Raw genomic sequence first — 23,478 nt, forward strand, 5'->3', positions numbered from 1 at the left:
TCTCTCCCTCTCTTCCTCTCCCCTGCTCATGCTCTCTAAAGTAAAATAAATAAGTAAATAAATAACTAAATAAATAAATATAAAATTTAAAAATGGTTATGGCTATAATTACACATTAAAAATTTTTTTAAATCTTTATTTTTGAGAGAGAGAAAGAGAGATGGAATGCAAATGGGGGATGGAAAAAGACAGAGGGAGACACAGAATCCAAGGCAAGCTTCAGGCTCCAAGCTGTCAGCACAGAGCCCATCCAGGGGATTAGACTCAGGAACCTTAAGATCATGACCTGAGCCAAAGTCAGATGCTTAACTGACTGAGCCACCCAGGTGCCCTTACAATTACACATTAAATGGAAGACCCCAGAGAGAAAATTCTCTCTTGTGTGAGAGAAAACAGAACTTCTTAGTGAGAAAGCAAAACAAAAGCTGATCTTTCTTCTTCCTTATTTCTGATTATCTCCCACAATGATGTTACTTATAATTTCCAATTAAGGGCCCACACCTGACATCTCTGGGGATGCCTCTCTGGTCCCTCTGGATCCATCCAGGTTTAAGCTACACACTAAGAATGTAACAGCTTTACAGCCTTGTAAAACTAACTAGTCCTGCACTTAAACAGCCTCATCTAACACCTTCCTTCCTTCCTATATAACCTGTCCTTAAGAAATTTAAATCCAACCAATTTTTCTCTTGCTCCAAGTCTGAAATGAAACTTTGACATGCGCTAATGATCTAACTCATCTGAGATGCTTGGCTTAGACGGTGATTAGAGGCTAACCTAGGACAAGGGCGCTTTGAGAAAAAACAACAGATGGGAAGAAATAACTCCAAACTGGAGTCCTTTCTTTCAGTACCTCTTAACGCTCTATGTTGTGTCCTTCAGAGCCCTTGTGGCAGTAATTGGCTTTATGATTGTTTCTTTAGAGCTGCAGTTATGATTAAAAATGCTACTCGAAGCACAGCGAGGATGTCCTTGACACACATCCTATTTTCTGGGAAAAGGTTACTACTACCACAGTAATTGAGCTGGGAAGAGGAGACAAATTGCTCCTGGCGACTCCAACAGCGGTTCAAAGTACTGCAGTTGACCGGAATCACACCCTGCAGTTTTCCCTCTTTCCAGTTCGCAAGATAACAGTGATAGCATTTGCATCTACAGATTATCTGCCAAATAGAAGTGGAAGGGGAGAAACCACAACCAGCTAGACTGTAAAAGAATCTCAAACCCGTGACAGAGTTACACAAATGACCACAGGAGAGAGGAGAGGCCCGGAACTCCACCGCGGGCCCACTCCGGGACCGGCCCAGGGCGCAGGATGATTGATTTATTTACCCCCGGCCCGGGGCGCCCGCAGCTGGCTGGAGCCGGCGGTGACATCACGAGCCCGAGCGCGAGTCACGTGGCCCGCCCCGCCCCCTCCCGCTCCTCCTCCTCCCGCAGCCTTCGGAGCGCAGGGTCCGGCCGCCGCAGCCGCTCCGAGCTCTCGGCAGAGGCGCGGAGCGCGGGCCACGGGCAAGCGGGGGAGCCGGGCAGGCAGCGGCAGCGGCAGCGGCAGCGGCGGGGGAGCCGGCAGCAGCCCCCGGCGGGCCCCGAGCGACGCGGCCGACGCTCCTGCAAACTTGGGCGCGCGCTCGCGCCACGGCGCCCGCGGCCCGAGCGATGAAGATGGTCGCGCCCTGGACGCGGTTCTACTCCAACAGCTGCTGCCTGTGCTGCCATGTCCGCACCGGCACCATCCTGCTGGGCGTCTGGTACCTGGTGAGCGAGGCGACGCGCGGGGGGCGCACCTGCCGGGGCGGAGGCGCCGGCGCCGCGAGCCCCCACCCCCGGCACGGGACGCCGGGACCCCGGGACCCCGGGACCCCGGCCCATGCGCCCGCTGCACTCTGCACGCCCCCGAGTGCGGCCTCGGCGTTGGGCTACGCCGGCGCTAATCCGCTTAAAGTTGTATTATTAGAAACTTAATTCTGTGCGCGAGCCTGTCCGCGATCCCCGGCTCAGCCAACCTGTGGCGGGGGTCCTGCCACGGCCCAGAGTCGGGGGCCGTGCGGGCTGCGGCGGGTTCCCCCGCTTCCGGTAAAAGTGCACTTGGTGGCCGGGAGAGCCCTGATCGGATCTGCGGACCACGTGTTTTCCATTCCTTTCTTTCTCCTCACCACCCGTTGGGCTTTGTGTTTAGTCGCGCCGCGACTGGGTCGTGGGGTGACGGGGCGCGTTCTGCCACCCCTGTGGTCGCGGTTGCAGCCCCGGCTTGCCCATTCTCCCAGCTCGCATCCCGGCCTCGGGGTTGCTGTCCGGTCTTCAGCTCGCGTTCGGGTCCCGAGGAGGAATGGTTGGGGGTTCTTGGCACGCTCTGTGAATGCGTCCCTCCACACGTTTGGTGTGAAGCCCTTACTCTAGGAAGGGATTTGCCAGGATTTACTGCGTTTCAGTTTCAGTGTGCCCGGGGAAGCCATTTTACACCCACTTACTTTCCTGCCCATTGACAGGTGATCCCTGTACCTTTCTTAGCAGACGCTGCAGGCAAATCTTTTTTTTTTTTTTTTTAATTTTTATTTATTTATTTTTTAGGTTGGAGCTTTTAAGAACTTGTTTGTATGGGGAGCACTGATTATAAGGGGGCACTGAGGAAACCTGATGGAGTCTTTCTGGCCCTGTATGCCTCCTCCAGGTTGATTGTTGGCACCCCCGGACTGCGCCAACACTGAATCGTATTCCGTTGCATTTCGGGTTTTGTGACATCATGTTGGAGAGTTAGACCCGAGCCACTTTGCAGTGAATACCACTGCATCATCAGGAAATCCCTTAAAAATGGTATTAAGATGGCATACTGAACTTTTTCGTGAGAATAAATTCTTAATCGTCAGAGGGTTTTTTTTGTTCATACTCACTTTTTTTGACATAATATGAACATCATGTCGAATTGTGTCGTTGTGCCATTTTAAGCAAAATATTTTCCCCCAGGCATATGGTGTTCTGTGTCCTATTTATAGTTTCAAGTTTCCTTTAGTCAGTGCCTATCACAGGCCACACAATAGACATTTTTGGCCTTAAAAGCTTTCGAACAGATCTTTGGTATGTGTGGATTCTTTTTGTGCAGTTGAACGCAGAGAGAACATCAGCGTCTTGGCTCAACCCTGACTTTGCTAAAAGCCAAGAAATGCTTTACGGAAATTTTAAATTCCAGCAAAAGGATAGTAGGTGGCCTCAAAACAGTGCTTTTATTGATGATCAAGACATACTATTTTATATAAATGTCTTGCGTCCTCGAAAATGTTCAAGTCTGCAGACTTGCAAGTACATCAGTAAATGTAATTTGTAAAATCTAGGGCACTGCATTAGGCAAATGTACTACATGATCTGCAGGAAAGATAAATCTACTTGAGCCCTGTTGTTGGCTGTAATCCAACTAGACAGCACTAGTGTGATAAAAGGACAGTACTCTGCATGCTTTGTGTACTGTTTGAACATGCTCTTTGTGGAAAGTAGCTATTGCTGTGCATGTGTTAACATTTGGAAACGGCATGGCCTTTTGAACGATAATTAGAAAGCTTTCTAGCAGATGTAAGAGTGCTACATTAGGTAAACCTAATAAATGAGAAACCTGACTTTATAGTACTGGTAATCTTCATAAAAAGTCTTTTGCATTTCATGAAACAGTTTTAGACCTTTTTTTTTTTTTTAATAGTGAGTTTCTCTCATACCTTTAAATATAATTTGGTTTCCATAACTTTGACTTCCATGAACATTTTTTTAAGATGAGGGAACAGGGTCACTGAAGAGCAAGGCATCTCACGCTCCTTCCCCTACCCTTCTCACCCCACCTGTCATCTGGGTGGAATAGGGTCAATTATAAGACGGGAGAAGAGTTGTCATGAAAAAAGGATAGGGCTGTGCATAGATATTCAAATAAGAGTTCAGTGGAACTCTTACACCAGATGGGTAAAGTGGGTCTTTTTAACGCATTTTCTAATTGCTGCTCCTACCACTACCACTTACTAAGGCTTTGTGTGCCAGGTACATGCTAGATGCTTTGCATAATCTTGATGTCTACATACTCCTGGTGTGGTAGATTTTCTTACCCCATTTTATAGATGAGAAAATAGAGGCCAAGAGAGCATAGGTGATTTACATAAAATTCCATGGTTGGTTTGTGGTCTGAGTGATATTTTAGTCTGCCTGTTTCCACTTGTTTTTATCTTTTATTTATTTTTTTATATTTATTTTTGAGAGAGAGAGTGCTTGGGGGAGGGGCAAAGAGAGGCACACAGAGAATCCCAAGCAGGCTCCCTACTCTCAGTGCAGAGGCAGAGCCAGCCTGTCACTGGGCTCAGCCCACAGACGGTGAGATCATGATCTGAGCCAAAATCAAGTGCGTCGGCTCAACTGGCGAGCCACCTGGGTGCCCCTGTTTCTACCTTTTAAAAGTTGTGTGTGTGTTTTCTGGGGCACCTGGGTGGCTCAATCAGGTAAGTGAACGACTTTGGCTCAAGTCATGATCTCACCGTTCTGTGGGTTCGGGCTCCGTGTCTGATGCTGTGCTGACAGCTCAGAGCCTGGAGCCTGCTTCGGATTCCGTGTGTCCCTTTCTCTCTGCCCCTCCCCTGCTCACGCTCTGTCTCTCAAAAATAAATAAACGTTAAAAAAATTTTTAAAGTTGGTGTGTGTTTTGTTTTTGCCTTGGAATAACAAAGATTTCCTTCAGTCCAGTAATGAAGCATGTTGATTTCAGGTATTTCTATTAGAGATCATTTTTTTGTTTTATTTTTTCCTTTTGATGAAGGCATAATTTACATAGGGTGAGATCCACAGAAGTGTACAGTTCATTGAGTTGACAGATGCATACACCTTGTGTTACCCACACACCTAGAAAACATTTCCAAAACCCCAGAAAGTTCCCTTGTGCCTCTTCCCAGTTAATCCCTCCCACTGCCTCACCCCCACCCTAAAGGTGAGTTTTACCTATTCATGTAAATGGAATTATACTGTATGTATTCTTTTGTATCTGGTTTCTTTCACTTAGCATCAGCATCTTTTAAATTCATTCATGTTAATTGGAGTATATCAGTAGTTTGTTGCTTTGTATTGCTGAGTATTATTTTATTGTCTGAATAAATCACAATTTATTTATCCATTTGCCAGATGATGGACATTTGGGTTGTTTCCAGGTTGGGGCCATTATAGATAAAGCTGATCTGGACATTCTTGCACAAGACTTTTTGCAGATATATGTTTTTATTTCTCTAGAATAAATGCCTAGCCGTGGAATTGCTGGTCATGGAGTAGAAATATATTTAACTTTATAAGAAACTGCTGAGCAGTTTTCACAGTGGTTCTGCCAGCAACGTATGGAGTTCCTGTTGTTCCATGTCCTTGTCAACATTTAGGGCGGTCAGTCTTTAACTGTAGCCATTTTGGTGGGTATGTAGTTGCAGCTTATGGTAGCTTTAATTTGCATTTCCCTTGTGACTAATGATGTGGAACAGTTTATCTTTGTCTATTTGGCACTCCTATATCATCTTTTGTGAAGTGCTATTTATTGCCCATTAAAAAAATTTTTTTTATGTTTATTCATTTTTGGAAGAGACAGAGCACAAGCAGGGGTGGGGTGGAGGCCAGGGGGCGGGTGGACACAGAATCTGAAGCACACTCCAGGCTCTGAGCTGTTAGCACAGAGCCCGACGAGGGGCTCGAACTCACAAACCGCAAGATCATGACCTGAGCCAACGTCGGACGCTCAACCGACTGAGCCACCCAGGCGCCCCATTATTTGAGTTTTGTCTTTTTTTTTTTTTTTTTTAAGGCTTTTTTTTTTAAGTTGATTTATTGTGAGTGAGAGAGCAAGAGCAAGGGAGCGTGAGCAGGGGAGGAGCGGAGAAAGGGAGAGAGAATCCCAAGCAGGCTCCTGATGTGGGGCTCCAACCTACCAACCGTGAGATCATGACCCAAGCTGAAACCAAGAGTTGCACGCTTAACCAACTAAGCCACCCAGGTGCCCCAGGGTTTTGTTTTTTTTCTTAATGATTTGTAAGATAGCTTTCTATATTTTGGATTCTGCATTTTGTGACTATTTTCTCCCAGTGTGTGGCTATCTACCCATTTTCTTAGTGGTATATTTTGGTGAATAGAAGTTTTAAATTTTAAGTTCAATTTGTCAGTTTATTCTTTTATGGTTAGTACTGTGTGTATTCTAAGAAATCTTTGCCTACTCCCAAATTGTAAAGATACTCTCTTCTATTTTCTTCCAACACTTTGTGGCTTAGCTATCATATTTATGTCTGTGATCCACCTCTAATTAATTTTTGTGTTACAGTGTGAGGTAGAGGTTTGTATTTGTTTCTTTTGAAAGGCAGTTTAATCTCTTGCCCTGAAAAGAAGCTGAATTTTTACATAACCTTTAATAACTACAGACATTTTCAGAGAGACAAATAAGATGATTATCCATCTTCACAGAGCATGAAGGCTGACTTGTCCTGGTTTCCAGAGGGTTCGTAATTTAAAAGGAGTACTTGAAGCAGGCTGATTGCTATGTAGTCTTCTGGGGTTTCCATTCTTTCTTCATCAAAACTTCCTGTTCTAAACCTGAATCCATTAACTGCCTCCCCACATTCGCCCATACTCTAGTCTGTCTCTCACCGTCCATTTAGACTCCTCGGCTAGATGCCTTTCTCCTGCCACCTTCCTTAATTTCTTCCTTTATTCTGTTGCCATGTCCTATTGATTTTGTGATTACCTCCTTATTCTGGTCTCTCTTCTTTCTAACATTTTCCTCATTTAGGCTCTCGTAAGCAATCACCTGGCTATTATAACAGTCTAATAACTGGTCTCCTTGCTTCTAGCCTTGCCATCAACAGTCCATTTTTTTTTCAGTCTATTATAGATGCAGTTCCCTGAAGTATTTTTCTCAAACATAAATATGAACTTGTTAGCCTACTTCTAAGAACTTTGGTCCTCTATTCTAGGGAAGTCTGAATTTCATGACCTGTGTGTTGCAAGCCAACTTCAGTTGGCTTAAACAGCACAGTGGTTTCTGCCACGTCTTTCCCCTGTTTCCCACCCCTTCCTTTTCTGGTTACCCTCCTTTGCAATCCATTGCTTAAGCCCTAAATCCTGAGATTCATTCTGATTTGATAAATGTAAGTTACCTGTCCACCCCTAAACCAAGCAGACCAGGTTTTTGTGACTAGAATATCCGGATAAATGTAGTTCTGGGATATTCTCCTGCTCTTGAACTATTGATTAGAGGGATGTGAGCCAGGAGTAGGATTAATTTTGCTCAAAAACCCTCTCCCGTTTGAGAGCAGAGGGATGAGTAATTTCCCAGAGAAACCAAGACTGTTACTGGGAGAAAGAGGACAGTAACAATACTTGCTCCCCTCCTTAGGCTACAGCCCCCATTTCATATAGAATATGTTTTACCATCAGAACCTGCATTCCTCTTGACATACTTAAACAATACTTTTTCCTTTGTAATTTCTTTCATTGTTTTACCATGTGATTTTCTTAGAGTGTTTTGAAAGGTGGTACTGGTAGTTGGAAGCATCTGAACTTGACACCTGGGATGAGTAACCCTTTGTATGTGTCATCCTTTTCATCATCATCCAGGTGTATTTTAGGAACTTAGTCATTCAGCAAATACATACTGAATGCCTCTTTGTACCCCATTCATGGGGTAGTTGGCCGTATATCAGATTATAAAGGATTAAAGAGGTCAGAGAAACTGATTTCATTAGCTTTATGACCTGACCTTTCAAATGACCAACCAGTTCACTTTGAAAGTCCCAGGATGCTTGTGGACTCAAGCCTGATGGGTTCTTTTTGTAGCCCAAGAAATTCTGGTGTGATAAATATTGATTTTTTTTTTTTTTGTCTGGTTGGTAATCCTGGGTAGTAAAATCGACAGCTTGTGTTTGTAGAATGATGGATAGTTTTTAGTGGGCTTTCACATTTACTCTTATTTAGATCATGAAACAGCCCTGGGGTTCAGATAGGATAGGTGGTGATATGCTCATTTAAGATTGATAGTTCCTTTTTAGGTGTCAGATGCTATGACTTAGTCTATAAGTCTAGGGCAAAATTTGGGCTGATACCCAGTACTTATATAATCCTCATTGCCTAGTGTTTTCCCTACTATACTAGAGTGTAAAAGACTGAAATACTAGGTTACAGAGTTTGGATTTTATTCTGTAGGCAGTGGGGAGGCATTAAAGAATTACGAACAAGGGTGTTAGAATGAAAGCAGCCACCCGCCGCGTGTAAGACTCTTTTTTTTTTTTTTGCTCTGTAATGCACCGTATTTTTTTTCCTTTTTATCCTTGACACCCCTTACCCATTTCTCTAACCTCCTACCCTCTGCCTCTGGCAACCACCACTTGTTCTCTGAGCTTGTTTTTGTTTGTTCTTTAGATTCTACATGTAAGAGAGATCCTGTGGTGTTGTCTTTCTCAATCTGACTTCTTTCACTTAGGATGATGCCCTTGAGGTCCATTCATGCTTCAATATGTGTGTGTGTGTGTATGTGTGTGTGTGTGTGTGTGTGTGTGTGTGTGTAGCCTCAATATATATATCATGCCATTTTTTATCCATTCATCTGTTGATGGACACTTCGGTTGTTTCCATAGCTTGGCTATTGTAAATAATGCTGCAGTGAACATGGGAGTGCAGATATCTTTTCAAGTTAGTGTTTTTTTTTTTTTTTAAGATAAATACTCAGAAGTGGAATTGTTAGATCATATGATAGTTCTATTTTTAACTTTTTGAGGAACCTCCAGGCCGCTTTCCATAGTACATTCCCACCACCAATGTACAAGTGTTCCCTTTTCCCTATATGCTCATCAATACTTGTTATTTCTTTTCTTTTTGATAATAGCCATTCTTTTTTTTTTTAATTTTTTTTTTTCAACGTTTATTTATTTTTGGGACAGAGAGAGACAGAGCATGAACGGGGGAGGGGCAGAGAGAGAAGGAGACACAGAATCGGAAACAGGCTCCAGGCTCTGAGCCATCAGCCCAGAGCCTGACGCGGGGCTCGAACTCACAGACCGCGAGATCGTGACCTGGCTGAAGTCGGACGCTTAACCGACTGCGCCACCCAGGCGCCCCCTTGATAATAGCCATTCTAACAGGTGTGAGATGGCATCTCATTGTGGTTTTGACTTGCATTTCCCTGATGACGAGTGATGTTGAGCAACTTTTCATGTACCTGCTGACTATCTATATGTCTTCTTTGGAAAAATGTCTATTCAGATCTTCCCAGTTTTAAATTGGATTGATTTTTGCCATTAACTTTTAAGAGTTCTTTATGTATGTTGGCTATTAGTCCCTAATCATATATATGATTTGCAAATATTTTCTCCTATTCAGTACGTTGCCTTTTCATTTTGTTGAGGTTTTTCTTTACTGTGCAGAAGCTATTTAGTATGATGTAGTCCCACTTTTTGTTGTTCTCTTTGGTGTCAGATTAAAAAATCATTACTAAGACCTTGTGAAGGAGTTTACTGCCTGTGTTTTTCTCTAGGAGTTTTATGGTTTACATTCAAGTGATTACTCCATTTTGAGTTAATTTTTATGTGTGGTATAGGATTGTGGTTGAGTTTCATTCTTTTGCACTTAGCTCTTCAGTTTTCTGAACACCATTCATTGAAGAAACTTTGTTCCTCACTCTGTATTGTTGGCTCCTTTGTTGTAAATTAATTAACCATGTATACATGGGTTTCTGTTATGTTCCATTGATATATGTGTCTGTTTTTATGCCAATACCATATTGTTTTAATTACTGTAGCTGTATAATACAGTTTGAAATCAGGGAGTATCATGCCTTCAGCTTTGGTCTTCTTATTCAAGATTGCTTTGAATATTGAGGTTTTTTTGTAGATCCATACAAATTTTAGGATTATTTGTTCTATTTCTTTGAAAAATGACATTTGGAATTTTGATAGAGATTGCATTGAATCTATAGCTTGCTTTGGGTAGTGTGGACATTTTTACAGTATTGATTCTTCCAATCCATGAGTGCAGAATATCTTTCCATTTATTTATGTCTTCAATTTCTTTCACTAATGTCTTAATAATTTTATTTATTTATTTTCTTTCAGTTTTTTTATTATTTTTTTAATGTTTATTTATTTTTGACAGGCAGAGAGAGAGATCATAAGCAGGGGAGGGACAGAGAGAGAGAGGGAGACACAGAATCAGATGCAGGCTCCAGGCTCTGACCTCTCAGCACAAAGCCCAGTATGGGGCTCAAACCCACGAACCGTGAGATCATGACCTGAGCCAAAGTTGGACACTTAACTGACTGAGCCACCCAAATGTCCCTTAATAATTTTAAATATACAGGTCTTTTATCGCCTTGGTTAAACTTATTCCTAGTTTTTATATTCCTTTCTGTGCAGTTATAAATAGGATTGTTTTTTATTTCTATCTCTGATGGCTCAGGATTGGTGAATGAAAATGCAACATATTTTTTAAATTTTTTTATGTTTTTATTTATTTTTGAGACAGAGAAAGTATGAGCTGGGGGAGGGGCAGAGAGAGAGGGAGACAGGAACTGAAGCAGCTGTGCTGATAGCAGAGAGCCTGATGCGGGGCTCAAACTCATGAGCAAGGAGATCATGACCTGAGCTGAAGTCAGACGCCCAGCTGACTGAACCACTCAGGTACCCCAAAATGCAACATATTTTTGAGTGTTGATTTTATATTCCCCAACTTCACTGAATTCCTTTGTTCTAACAGTTTTTTGATGGAGTCTTTAGGGTTTTTTATATATGTCATCTGCAAATAGTGACAGTTTTACTTGCTTTTTATTTATTTTTCCTGCCTAATTGTTGTGGCTAGGACTTCCAATACTGTCTTAAATAAAAGTGGTGAGAATGAGATATCCTTGCTTTGTTCCTGATCAGTGCTTTTAGTTTTTCACTGCTGAGTATGTAAGCTGTGGGTTTGTCATATGTGGCCTTTTTTATGTTGAGGTATATTCCCTCTGTAACCATTCTGTTGAGAGTTTTTATCATCAGTGGATGTTGAATTTTGTCAATTACTTTTGCTTCATATATTGAGGTGATCATATGATTTTTTATCCTTCATTTTTTAATATGAAGTAGCACATTGATTTGTGGATGTTGAACCCTCCTTAACATCCCTGGTATAAAAAATCTCACTTCATTATGCTATATGATTCTTTTTAATATATTGTTGAATTTGGTTTGCTAACATTTTCTCGAGGATTTTTGCATCTATGTTCATCAGGAATATTGGTCTGTAATTTGCTTTTCTCGTGGTATACTTGTCTGGCTTTGGTATCAGGGGACTGCTGGCCTCATAAAAATGAGTTTGTAGGAGTTCTTGCTCTTCTATTTTTTGGAAGAGTTTAAGAAGGGTTGGTATTAATTCCTTGAATGTCGGATAGAATTTATCAGTGAAACCATCTGATCGTGGCCTTTTCTTTGTTGGGAGGTTCTTGGTTAAGGAATCAATCTCCTCACTAGCGATTGGCCTGTTCAGATTTTCTGTTTCATCATGATTCAGTCTTGGTAGGTTGTAGGTTTTTAGGAATTTATTCATTTTTTGGTAAGTTGTCCAATTTGTTGGCAAATAATTGTTCATAGCAGCCCCCTGTGGTCCTTTGTATTTATGTGCATCAGTTTTAACATTTCTTCTTTCATTTTTGATTTGGAGTACCCCCCCCCACCCCCCCCCCCCGGCCCCCGCGAGTCTAGCTAAAGTCTTGTCACTTTTGTTTATCTTTTCAAAGAACCAGATCTGTTTCATTGATCATCTTTGTTGTCTTTTTAGTGTCTATTTTATTTATTTCTGCCCTATATTATTTTCTTCTTTTTACTAACTTTGGGCTTTGTTCCTTTTCTAGTTCTTTGAGGTGTAAAGTTAGGTTATTTGAGACTTCTTTCTTGATGTAGGCATTTATCACTGTGAACTTTCCCTTTAGAAGGCTTTTGCTGCATCTCACAAATTTTGGTGTTATAGTTCCATTTGTGTTCATTTTAAGATAAAAAAATTTTGGGGCGCCTGGGTGGCGCAGTCGGTTAAGCGTCTGACTTCAGCCACGTCACGATCTCGCGGTCCGTGAGTTCGAGCCCCGCGTCAGGCTCTGGGCTGATGGCTCAGAGCCTGGAGCCTGTTTCCGATTCTGTGTCTCCCTCTCTCTCTGCCCCTCCCCCGTTCATGCTCTGTCTCTCTCTGTTCCAAAAATAAATAAACGTTGAAAAAAAACTAAAAATAAAATAAAATAAAAATAAAAAAAATTTTTTTTAATTTCCTCTTTGACTATTTAGTTGGTCAGTAGCATGTTGTTTGATCTCCACGTGTTTGTGAATTTTCCAGGTTTTTTCATATAATCAATTTCTAGTTTCATACTTCGATGGTCAGAAAAGATTCCTGATATGACTTTAATCCTTTTAAATTTGTTAAGACTTATTTTGTGGCCTGATGTATGATGTGTCCTGGAAAATGTTCCATGTGCATTTGAGAAGAATTTGTATTCTGTTGCTTTTGGATGGAATGTTCTGTGTATATCTGTTAGTCCATCTGGTCTAATGTGTTAAGGCCAGTATTTCCTATTGATTTTCTGTCTGGATGATCTATCCATTGATGAAAGTAGGGTATTAAAATCCCTGACCCTTATTGTATTGGTGTCTGTTTTTCTCTTCAGATCTATAAATATTTGCTTTATATATTAGGTATTCCTATGTTAAATGCATAAATACTTACAAATATTATATTTTCTTGTCGGATTTACCACTTTATCATGTACTAACCTTGTCTTTTACTACAGTTTTTATTTCAAAGTCTATTTTATCTGATGTAAATATAGCTACTCCAGCTTTCTTTTATTATTATTTGTATGGAGTTTCTTTTTCCATCCCTTCACTCTCAGTCTGTGTGTGCCTTTACCATCTAAAGTGAGTTTCTTGGGGCACCTGGGTGGCTCAGTTGTTTAAGCATCTGACTCTTGATCTCGGCTCAGGTCATGATCTTAAGGTTCATGGGAATTGAGCCTCAAGTTGGGCTCTGTGCTAACAATGCAAAGCATGCTTGGAATTCTCTCTCCCCTTCTCTCTCTGCCCCTCCCCTGCTCTCTCTCTCTCTCTCAGTCTCACTCTCTCTCTCAAAATAAATAAACTTAAAAAAATAAAGTGAGTTTCTTATAGGCAGCATATAGATGGGGCTCATTCAGCCCCTCTGTCTTGATTAGAGAATTGAGTCCACTTGCATTTAAAGTAATTATTGATAGGTATGTATTTATTGCCATTTTTTTAATTGTTCACTGTTTTTGTAGTTTTTCTTTGTTTTTTTCTCTTTCTTTAGAGGTATACATATATTCCTTTCCCTTTATCTATGTGTATTCACTATAGGTTCTTGTTCTGTGGTTACCACAAGGCCTATGTATAACAGCTTTTATATATAACTGTCTATTTTAGGTTGATAACAACTTAAGTTTGATCCCATTCTAAAGCTCAACATTTTTACCCTCTTTGCCATGTTATTTTTTTTTTTTTTGATGTCACATTTGACACATATACTCCTCAACGTATTATTGTAATAAAAGGTATTTTTACTATTTTCTCTTAACCTTCATACTAGCTTTATAAATAATTAATCTGTTACCTTTACTATATATTTATCTTTCCAGTGAGATTTATTGTTTCACATGTTTTCTTGTTACTAAGTAGTGCCCTTTCTTTTCCCTTTAACCTTTCTTGTAAGGCTGGTGTAGTGGTGATGAACTCTTTATGTTTTTGCTTGTCTGGAAAGCCCTTTACCTCTCCTTCACTTCTGAGTGGACTCTTTGCTAGTGTTCTTGGTTGGAAGTTTTTTCTTTCAGCACTCTGAATATATTATGCCACTCCCTTTTGTCCTGCGAGGTTTCTGCTAAAAATCTGCTGAAAGTCTTGTGGAGGGTTCCTTTGAATGTAACCAAGTCCTTTCCTCTAGTTGCTTTTAATATTCAGTTTTTAAGGAATATTAAAATAGCAGGCCATTTTAGGTGGCTAGAAAACTAGAAAGGATGTGTTACAGTCCTCCAGATATGAGGTATAGAAGATACTGGTTCTTTCTAGCACCAGTCTCTCATTGGCTAAGGCTGTGGATAATATGGATGGGAATTTTTAGCAGTTAGTGACATAAGTCTCTCTTGACATCTAGACTTTCCCCATCTGAATTCAGAAATCAAATAGATTTGGGTAGTGAGGGATACTTGATTTTTGAGAGATCTCCACTGAGCCCTTTTGAATTTTTTTACTTAAATTTTTTTTTTTTTTCTATTAGAAGGGGAGAAGGGCAGAGGGAGAGAGAACCTCAGGCAGGTTCCACGCTCAGCATGGAATCAGATGTGGAGCTCGATACCACAACCCTGGTATTATGACCTGAGCCCAAATCAAAAGAATTGGATGTTCAGCCAACTGAGCCACCTAGGCACTTCCAATGAGCCCTTTTCAAAAAGCACAGGTACCCTCTGCCCCAACCTAATATAAAGGATCAAAGGTAGCTCTATAAAATTTTGACTGGTAAATTTCAGTGATATTTATTTATTTTTAAAAATTGAAATATGATTAACATACAGTGTTATATTAGTTTCAAGTGTACAGTATAATGATTCAGAAATTCTATACATTTCTCAGTTCTCATCAAGATAATTCCCTTGGGTGCCCCCGCCTACCTCCCCTATGGCAACTGTCAGTTCTCTGTATTCAGTGATATTTAATATGTCTTTTAGCTTGTGGCTTATTATGATAGACATTCATCAGGACGTTTAAAGATAGGCTGGCCATGAAATAAAGATTGGCATCAAACCTGTTTTATTAATATCAACTTCTCTGGGACTCACTTTAAATATATTTAACTAACAAAATGTCAGGTATTAAAGCAGTCAACACGAGTTTTACACTATCATGTGTATTATGTTTAAATGTAGAATATATTTATTTTGTCAACTTACTTTGAATCTTTGCCATAAAGGAAGAGGCTTCAGTTTTCCCTTCCCTTCCCCTTTGGGTTAGATCCTTTACTGACCGTGAAAGGATGCCAACAGAAATAATATGTGAGCCCTAACAGCATAATTTACTCCTTTCTACTTCTCTCCCAACTCCCTTGTCCCTTAGTAGAGTTTCTGGAGCCTTAAGAGTTCTTGAGCTATAAACTGGTTAACCCATTTTACTTGAAGAAAAAGAAAACTTAAGTAAAGATCACACTTCTTCACGTGTTTTAACAAACTTAAAAAAAATTTTTTTTTCGGACTTCAAGCTGTATTACAAAGCTGTAATCATCAAGACAGCATGGTACTGGCACAAGAACAGACACTTAGGTCAATGGAACAGATTAGAGAACCCAGAAATGGACCCACAAACGTATGGCCAACTAATCTTTGACAAAGCAGGAAGGAACATTCAGTGGAATAAAGACAGTCTCTCTTCAGCAAGTGGTGCTGGGAAAACTGGACAGCGATATGCAGAAAAATGAACCTGGACCACTTTCTTACCCCATACACAAAAATAAACTCAAAATGGGTGAAAGACCTGAATGTAAGACAGGAAGCCATCAAAATCCTTGAAGGGAAAGCAGGTAAAAACCTCTGTGACCTTGGCCGCAGCAACTTCTTAACATGTCTCTGGAGGCAAGAGAAACAAAAGCAAAAACGAACTATTGGGACCTCATCAAAATAAAAAGCTTTTGCACAGCAAAAGAAACAATCAGCGAAACTAAAAGGCAACTGACTAAATGGGAGAAGATACTTGCAAACAACATATCAGATGAAGGGTTAATATGCAAAGTCTATAAAGAACTTATCAAAGTCAACACCCAAAACACAAATAATCCAGTGAAGAAATGGGCAAAAGAAATGAATAGACATTTCTCCAAACAAGACATCCATATGGCCAACAGAGAGCACACAAGTGGGAGAGGGGCAGAGAGAGAGGGAGACAGAGAATCATGAAAAAAATGCTCAACATCACTCATCATCAGGGAAATACAAAGCAACACCAAAATGAGATACCACCTCGCACCTGTCAGAATGGCTAATATTAACAATTCAGGCAACAACCGATATTGGCGAGGATGCAGAGAAAGAGGATCTCTTTTGCACTGCTGGTGGGAATGCAAGCTGGTGCAGCCACTCTGGAAAACAGTACGGAGGTTCCTCAAAAAATTAAAAATAGAACTACCCTACGACCCAGCAATTGCACTACTAGGTTATTTATCCAAGGGATACAGGTGTGGTGTTTCAGAGGGGCACATGCACCCCAATGTTTATAGCAGCACTATCAACAATAGCCAAAGTATGGAAAGAGCCCAAATGTCCATCGATGGATGAATGGATAACGAAGATGAAAAAAAGAATGAAGTCTTTTTTCATTCATTTGATCTTCATTTCAAAAGAAGATCAAAAAAGAATGAAATCTTGCCATTTGCAACTACGTGGATGGAACTAGAGGGTATTATGCTAAGCAAAATTAAAGAAAGACAAATATATGACTTCACTCATGAGGACTTTAAGATATAAAACAGATGAACATAAGGGAAGGGAAGCAAAAATAATAAAAAACAGCGAGGGGGACAAAAACATAAGAGACCCTTAAATATGGAGAACAAACAGGGTTGCTGGAGGGGGTGTGGGAGGGGGGATGGGCTAAATGGGTAAGGGGCACTAAGGAATCTACTCCTGGAATCATTGTTGCACTATATGCTAACTTTGATGTCAATTAAGAAAATGAATTAAATGAATATGAAAAAACTTTTTTTAATGTTTATTTTTGAGAGAGAGAGAGAGAGCACACAAGTGGGAGAGGGGCAGAGAGAGAGGGAGACACAGAATCAGAAGCAGGCTCCAGGCTGCGAGCTATCAGCACAGAGCCCGACTTGGCGCTTGAACCCATGAACTGGGATATCGTGACCTGAGCGAAGTCATAAGCTCAACGGACTAAGCCACCCAGGTGCCCCTTTAACAAACTTTTAAAGGTTTAGAGTTGCATCTTTGCAGATGCAGCTTCCAAGGGAAAATTATTTCTCAGGGAAAAATATTAACACCAAAAAATGCTTAAAAGAAATATAATTTCAAATTATTCGTAAAAATAAGGTTGAGCTCTTTCATTCATTCTTTCATTCACCTTGAGCTGCTAAAATTACACGGCTAGTTGATTCCATGGTGCAAAGATGGTGGAGCAGTGACACTTGGTACGATAGCAGGTACTGACGTATGTGCTAACAGCAGAGGGCTTGCGGGTTGCAAACACAAAGGTGTTACACGTTGGAGAGAAAGAAGCACTTAGGAGGTCACCTAGGCAAGGCCAGGTGGGATGTCCATTCTTTGTGAGCCCTCAACCTCCCTGGACCAGAGATTGGATCTCGTCAACACCCTAAAGTTGAATGACTGATTCACACCAACTGATAGTAGATTGACATATAAAACCAGAATGCCAGTTTGCTAATATTCATAATAGAATCGTTGATGAGATGAATGTTCCTATCCCTAGGCCTTTGTATCCTTTTTCTGTAGAGGACACTAAATTATGATTATCGAATGATTTGAGTATTGACTTGCTTTTCATGAAGACAACCTGGTGAGTCCAGCTTCACAGAAGAGGTAACATTCAGGGCTACAAACATCAAGTCTCTAGGCTGGGTCTGGAGGTCTTCTAACTATGCTTAAAGAGAGGGGTTTGCTTTTCGATGGTCCTGTTGAGGTCTGTTTTGATTACCCCAACTTCCGTCTAGTGCCGCTGGTCTAGGGGTCTTTTTCTCTTCTTCCTTTTTAAGGTAGCGTTGGATTCTCTGTTATCTGTTCTTTTCTCTTTTGTGTTAAGATGAACTTTAACCTCTGTATTTGTTACCGTGTAAGTAAAGTCTTATAACAGGTGCAAATTGCAGGACTTATGCAAGATAAAGGTTTCGTTCTGTCTCATAGAACAGTCCAGGGTCGGTAGCAGACTGTTCCATGAGGTCCCCCAGAGGCCTATTCTGCTGGAGTGGCTGTGCTATCCCAAGTATCCCTGCTGGAAGGGAAAAAGGACAAATGGAGGACAAGCAACTTTGTGTTTTAAGGTTGTGACATGGAAATTGCACACATTGCTTTCATTTATATATCAGTAGCCCCAAATAAGACCTGTGACCCAATTGCCTGGGACACTGGGAGATATTATCTGTCGCTGGGCATTTATGTATCCAGATAAGTCCATGACTGTGAAAGAAGGGGAGAGAAGATTTGGGGGACATCTACTAGTCTGACATGTCCCCAAAGGGTGGCCCAATTTTTAAGATCCTGTTGCTCAGCGGGCAACCTGTACTATCTGTGGAAGGCTTTAATTTCTAGTCTACAAAGCAGCACTGGGTGATTCTCAAGACTTCATTTTCTCTTTCCAGATTGGAGTTAATAATTCAAAAAATGAATAATTGTAAATAATGATTATGAGTCATAAAAATAGTTATGACTGTGGATAAAAGTAAGTGGCATACAATGTGAATGCCTTTTTCCCAAGGTGTCCTGCATTAGTGGAGTTTTTATTGGCTGCTTAAGAAATTTTAAAAGGATAAAATGAAAGCCACACGTATAGCACTTTCAGCATGAAAACATACGATCATTTATGTAAGATAAAATGCCGCTAACTTAGGGATCAGAAAACTGTTCGCTGCGCTTATGGTTTAAGGACTTCCCATCTCCAAAGAAAATAGTTGTAGAAAATTGAAGCCTAGAAGGTACCGTGATGCTGTCTTCCCTCCCTCCTTTCCTCATCCCTCGTCCTTTTTTTTTCTTTAATTTTTTTTTCAACGTTTTTTATTTATTTTTGGGACAGAGAGAGACAGAGCATGAACGGGGGAGGGGCAGAGAGAGAGGGAGACACAGAATCGGAAACAGGCTCCAGGCTCTGAGCCATCAGCCCAGAATCAGAATTAATCAGAATTAATGTAAGAATTAATATAAGAATTAATATAAGTTAATTAATGATCACACAAAGAAATATTGGTGCGTAATTGCGCGATTGTGTGGCGCTGCGGTGAGGCATAGACGAGGGCTTGTGGATGGGAGCAGCAGCGTTGGAGAGCCTGACCGTCTTGGTCTTTAACTGCGGAACTTAGTCCACTGACATTAACAATGTTAACATATCTGGATTTATTCCGGTCGCTGTTTCCGTTTCCTTCTCCTTTGCTGTCACCTTTCACGCTGACTGTGTTGCTGCTTACCTGTTTTCCTCTATTCTGCTGTTTTCCCCTGTGTCTGCTATTCTGGAAGTTATACTCCATTTCTGTTATTCTGGTTGTTCACTCAAGAAATGTAACCGTGTATACTCATCAAAATTTAGAGTTAATAATATCGTTGCCTTTCTTTTGAACAAGTCCTTGAACTCCAGTCATTTAAAAAAAATTTTAGTGTCTTTTTTTTAATGTTTGTTTATTTTTGAGAGAGAGCACGTGCGTGATTGAGGCTGGGTGCAGGGAGGGAGGGAGACTGAGGATCCCACTGTCAGCACAAAGCCTGTGCTGGGCTTGAACCCACGAACAGTGAGATCATGACCTGAGCTGAAATCAAGAGTTGGTCGCTTCACTGAGTGAGCTACCCAGGTGTCCCATTAATGTCTTTTTTAAAAGCTCCTAAACATTGATCTGTAAGTGTTTGCTTAGAATTACCTATATGTTTGTGTCTCTCTTTGTGCATTATTCTCCTTTTTTTCTGCAATCACTATAGTTTTTATTTTAAAAATGGATATTTAATACCCAAACTGTAGATGGTACATGATCATTTGCTTCCACACCTCAGACCTGTTGTGTGGGTTCACTCTTCTGAGTATGTATTTTAAAATTTCCTTTCAGGGTGCCTGGGTGGCTCAGTTGGTTGAGCATCTGATTTCAGCTCAGGTCATGATCTTGCAGTCCGTGGGTTCGAGCCCCGCATCAGGCTCTGTGCTGACAGCTCGGAGCCTGGAGCCTGCTTCGGATTCTGTGTCTCCCTCTCTCCCTGCCCCTCCCCCACTCATGCTTTGTCACTCTCTCTCTTTCTCTCTCTCTCTCTCAAAAATTAAAAAGAAAACATTAAAAATTTCCTTTAGTGAGGTTCTGTTGGTGGCACGCTCTTAACCGCTTTTATTTGAAAATATCTTCATGTGGCTCTCATTGTTCAAAGATACTTCAATCCTAGGTTGACATTGTCTCTTAACACATTGAAACTCTCTTTCACCTACCTTGCCAGTCGTCGGTTGTATTGACATTTATTTGTGATTCACTGGGTCTGCAGTAGGTTTTGCGTTTCTACGTTCAAAATAACCTGTGTGTGACACTGAAGCTGCTGTCTGCAGACCACCCTTTTGGTAGCAGTGCTTTAGTGAACTCATGTTTGTGATATTAAATTCATTTTGTTAGAATCTTGCCCGTGTAGTTGAAACTTTTGCCTATTAGTTTTTATTCTTCAGAAGGTATTGAACAGAACAAGTAACAGTTACGAGTATGGCTATAAGGAACAAACTTTAATAATAGAGAAATGCCATAGAGCCTTTCTGAAAATGTTTTAAAAATTAAGTTAGGAGGGGCGGCTGGGTGGCTCAGTCGGTTGGGCGTCCGACTTCGGCTCAGGTCATGATCTTACAGCTTGTGGGTTCGGGCCCCGCGTCGGGCTCTGTGCTGACAGCTCGGAGCCTGGAGCCTGCTTCGGATTCTGTGTCTCCCCCTCTCTCTGCCTCTCCTCTGCTCATGCTCTGTCTCTGTCTCTCTCTCTCTCTCAATAATGAATAAACGTTAACAAAAATTTTTTTAAATTAAAAAATAAGTTAGTATGGGGCGCCTGGGTGGCGCAGTCGGTTAAGCGTCCAACTTCAGCCAGGTCACGATCTCGCGGTCCGTGAGTTCGAGCCCCGCGTCGGGCTCTGGGCTGATGGCTCAGAGCCTGGAGCCTGTTTCCGATTCTGTGTCTCCCTCTCTCTCTGCCCCTCCCCCGTTCATGCTCTGTCTCTCTCTGTCCCAAAAATAAATAAACGTTGAAAAAAAAATTAAAAAAAAAAAAAGTTAGTAAATCACAATAGAGACTTTCTTAGATTCTTTTGTTATTTTTACCTGAGCATATTTCTTTGCCTGTTTTTTTTTCCTTACTAGCAGTTTAGAAATTAAATGGGAATTTCTCAGATAATCTTAGTACATATTCTAAAGTATGTAAACAAGAATAGAATCTTAAAGATATTTATGTATTTACATTAGTAACAGGTAGTTAATAATTTACTAGATAATCTTTTCATTTGTTCACTTTGAGAATATAGGTAGGGATTATGATCTTCAGAGGCTATCTACTTTCAAAGTAATCCGATACTGTTTTATAACTAAAAGTAACTATCAGATATTGACATCACCTTCAAGAATGTTCTCTTGCCTAGATTCATAGTAATGAATATTTATGACATACACTATAATCTTTCTCCTTTCCATATATAAACAATTCATCATTATTTCTTACCTTACTCAGAGAAGAAAACATTTCTTTAAAAAAAATTTTTTTTAAGGTTTATTTTTGAGAGAGAGAGAGACAGAGTGTGAGCAGGCGAGGGGCAGAGAGAGAGGGAGACAAAGAATCTGAAGCAGGCTTCAGGCTCTGAGCTGTCAGCACAGAGCCTGACACGGGACTTGAACTCATGAACCACAAGATCATGACATGAGCCAAAGTCAGATGCTTCAGCTGACTGAGCCACCCAGGTGCCCCAAGAAAACATTTATTATCTAAGAGATAGTTAGGTTATGTCATTGCATTTGATTTTAATTTGACAAGACTGTTTAAAAATTAGCTTTCAGGTTATACTTTTGCAGCTCCTGTTCTAGATTTCCAAGCTGTGTTTCAATTGTGAAGGTATATGTTTTTTGTCTTTAATTTCTTAAAAAAAATTTTTTTAATTTGTTTATTTTTGAGAGAGAGAGAGCAAGTGACAAAGCATCAGTGGGGGAGGGGCAGAGAGAGAGGGAGACACAGAATCTGAAGCAGGGTCCAAGCTCTGAGCTGTCAGCACAGAGTCCGACGCAGGGCTTGAACTCACAAACTGTAAGATCATGACCTGAGCTGAAGTCAGACACTTAACCGACTGAGCCACCCAGGTCTTTAATTTCTGTCTTTAATTTCTGATACTTGTCTTTAATTTCTTTACTTGTCTTTAATTTCTGATACTTGGTTTTGTTTGGGGATGTTTTGAATGTATTGCTATTTTGTTAGAAAATTTTAACGGTAAAGGAAAATATAACAACACTGTTCTTGAACTGGATACGAAATTTGTATTCTAGTGGTTAAATCTGTTATTGACTCTTTTATTAGTAAAGATATTCTGTTTCATGAGTTTCACTTCTGCCTGATGAATAGCTACAGGAATAAAGTATTCTTATATATATTAAAACTAAACAGAGTAAAATAATATAATCACTTCAAACTGTCTTTCAAAGCATATCTTATGGTAATCCTCCTTGTTGGAATAGGATGGCTACAGGTAGGGACTAATAGACCTAATGAAGAGAGCAGCATATCAGAACACAAAAAGACCATGCTTGCTGTATAAAAATGTTAATTTAGCCATTTTTGCACTTTATATTTTCTCTGGTCTTTTCCAAACTCCAGTCTTCTAACCCTGTAGCATGTGATACTTTTCTTATGCATGGAGTTTAGATCTCCATAGCCCATTCTAAACTAGGCTGCAGGCTAGGCCTGTCTTTTCACGTTCAGAGACCCAGAATATTCTTTAAGACATAAAAGGGAACATGCTTGTCCTCCCCATCCACATCCCTCACTCTCAACCCTCCCAGAGGCTCTTTGGACAGCATTCCCCTAGCTGGCTTCCTCTAGGCGACCATCCTCTGCCACTGTCCAGACAGCTTTCTCATTAATTACATGGGCTCTATATTTGTAAGAGCATATAATGGTGCCTCAGCCTGAGGGTGAAAATCAGAACCCAGCCAAGTCCATTGGAGAACCCAGCCAAGTCCATTGGGAGAAATGGGAATGCTTCTGCTGGGGTGGCAGATCGGCTTCATTTTGCTTGCTCCAGTCACAGTGAGAGTGGCTATCTGGAACACTCCCTTGAAAAGAATTCAGAGCAAGTGCTAGGGGATTGGTTAGCAGAGTTCGTGGGATCTGTGAACTGGGTGTGGTGGCTTCTTGAGAGGAACCTGTTTACTAGAAAGAGCATGTGTGGCATTTAAAAAAAATGTTTATTTATTTATTTTGAGAGAGAGAGAGAGAGAGAAAGTGCATGGGGAGGGGCAGAGAGAGAGAGAGAAGAGAGAGGGAGGGAGGGAGGGAGGGAGGGAGGGAGAGAATCCATCCCAAGCAGGCTCCATGCTGTCAATACAGAGCCTGATGTGGGGCTCAGTTCCGTGGGATCATGACCTGAGCTGAAACCAGGAGTCAGATGCTCAACCAACTGAGCCACCCAGGCGCCCCCAAAAGAGCATATATGACATTTGTGATCAAAGGATCAGTGATTGAGTCTCAGCTGAGCACTACGTGACCTT

At 40.9% G+C, this 23,478-nt stretch overlaps 1 protein-coding gene across 1 annotated transcript in view; it reads left to right on the forward strand.

The window, feature by feature from the left end:
• The first annotated feature begins 1,300 nt into the window (after positions 1 to 1,300).
• LAPTM4B (lysosomal protein transmembrane 4 beta) overlaps positions 1,301 to 23,478 on the forward strand; it is a 79,576-nt gene continuing 57,398 nt past the window's right edge. Inside the window, 2 exon segments of the mRNA XM_043601451.1 lie at positions 1,301 to 1,580; positions 1,583 to 1,758. Of these exon segments, the coding sequence (XP_043457386.1) occupies positions 1,316 to 1,580; positions 1,583 to 1,758 (441 nt within the window). The 5' untranslated portion in view covers positions 1,301 to 1,315.

Source organism: Prionailurus bengalensis, chromosome F2 (genome assembly GCF_016509475.1).
Source record: "Prionailurus bengalensis isolate Pbe53 chromosome F2, Fcat_Pben_1.1_paternal_pri, whole genome shotgun sequence".
Classification (NCBI taxonomy): domain Eukaryota; kingdom Metazoa; phylum Chordata; class Mammalia; order Carnivora; family Felidae; genus Prionailurus; species Prionailurus bengalensis.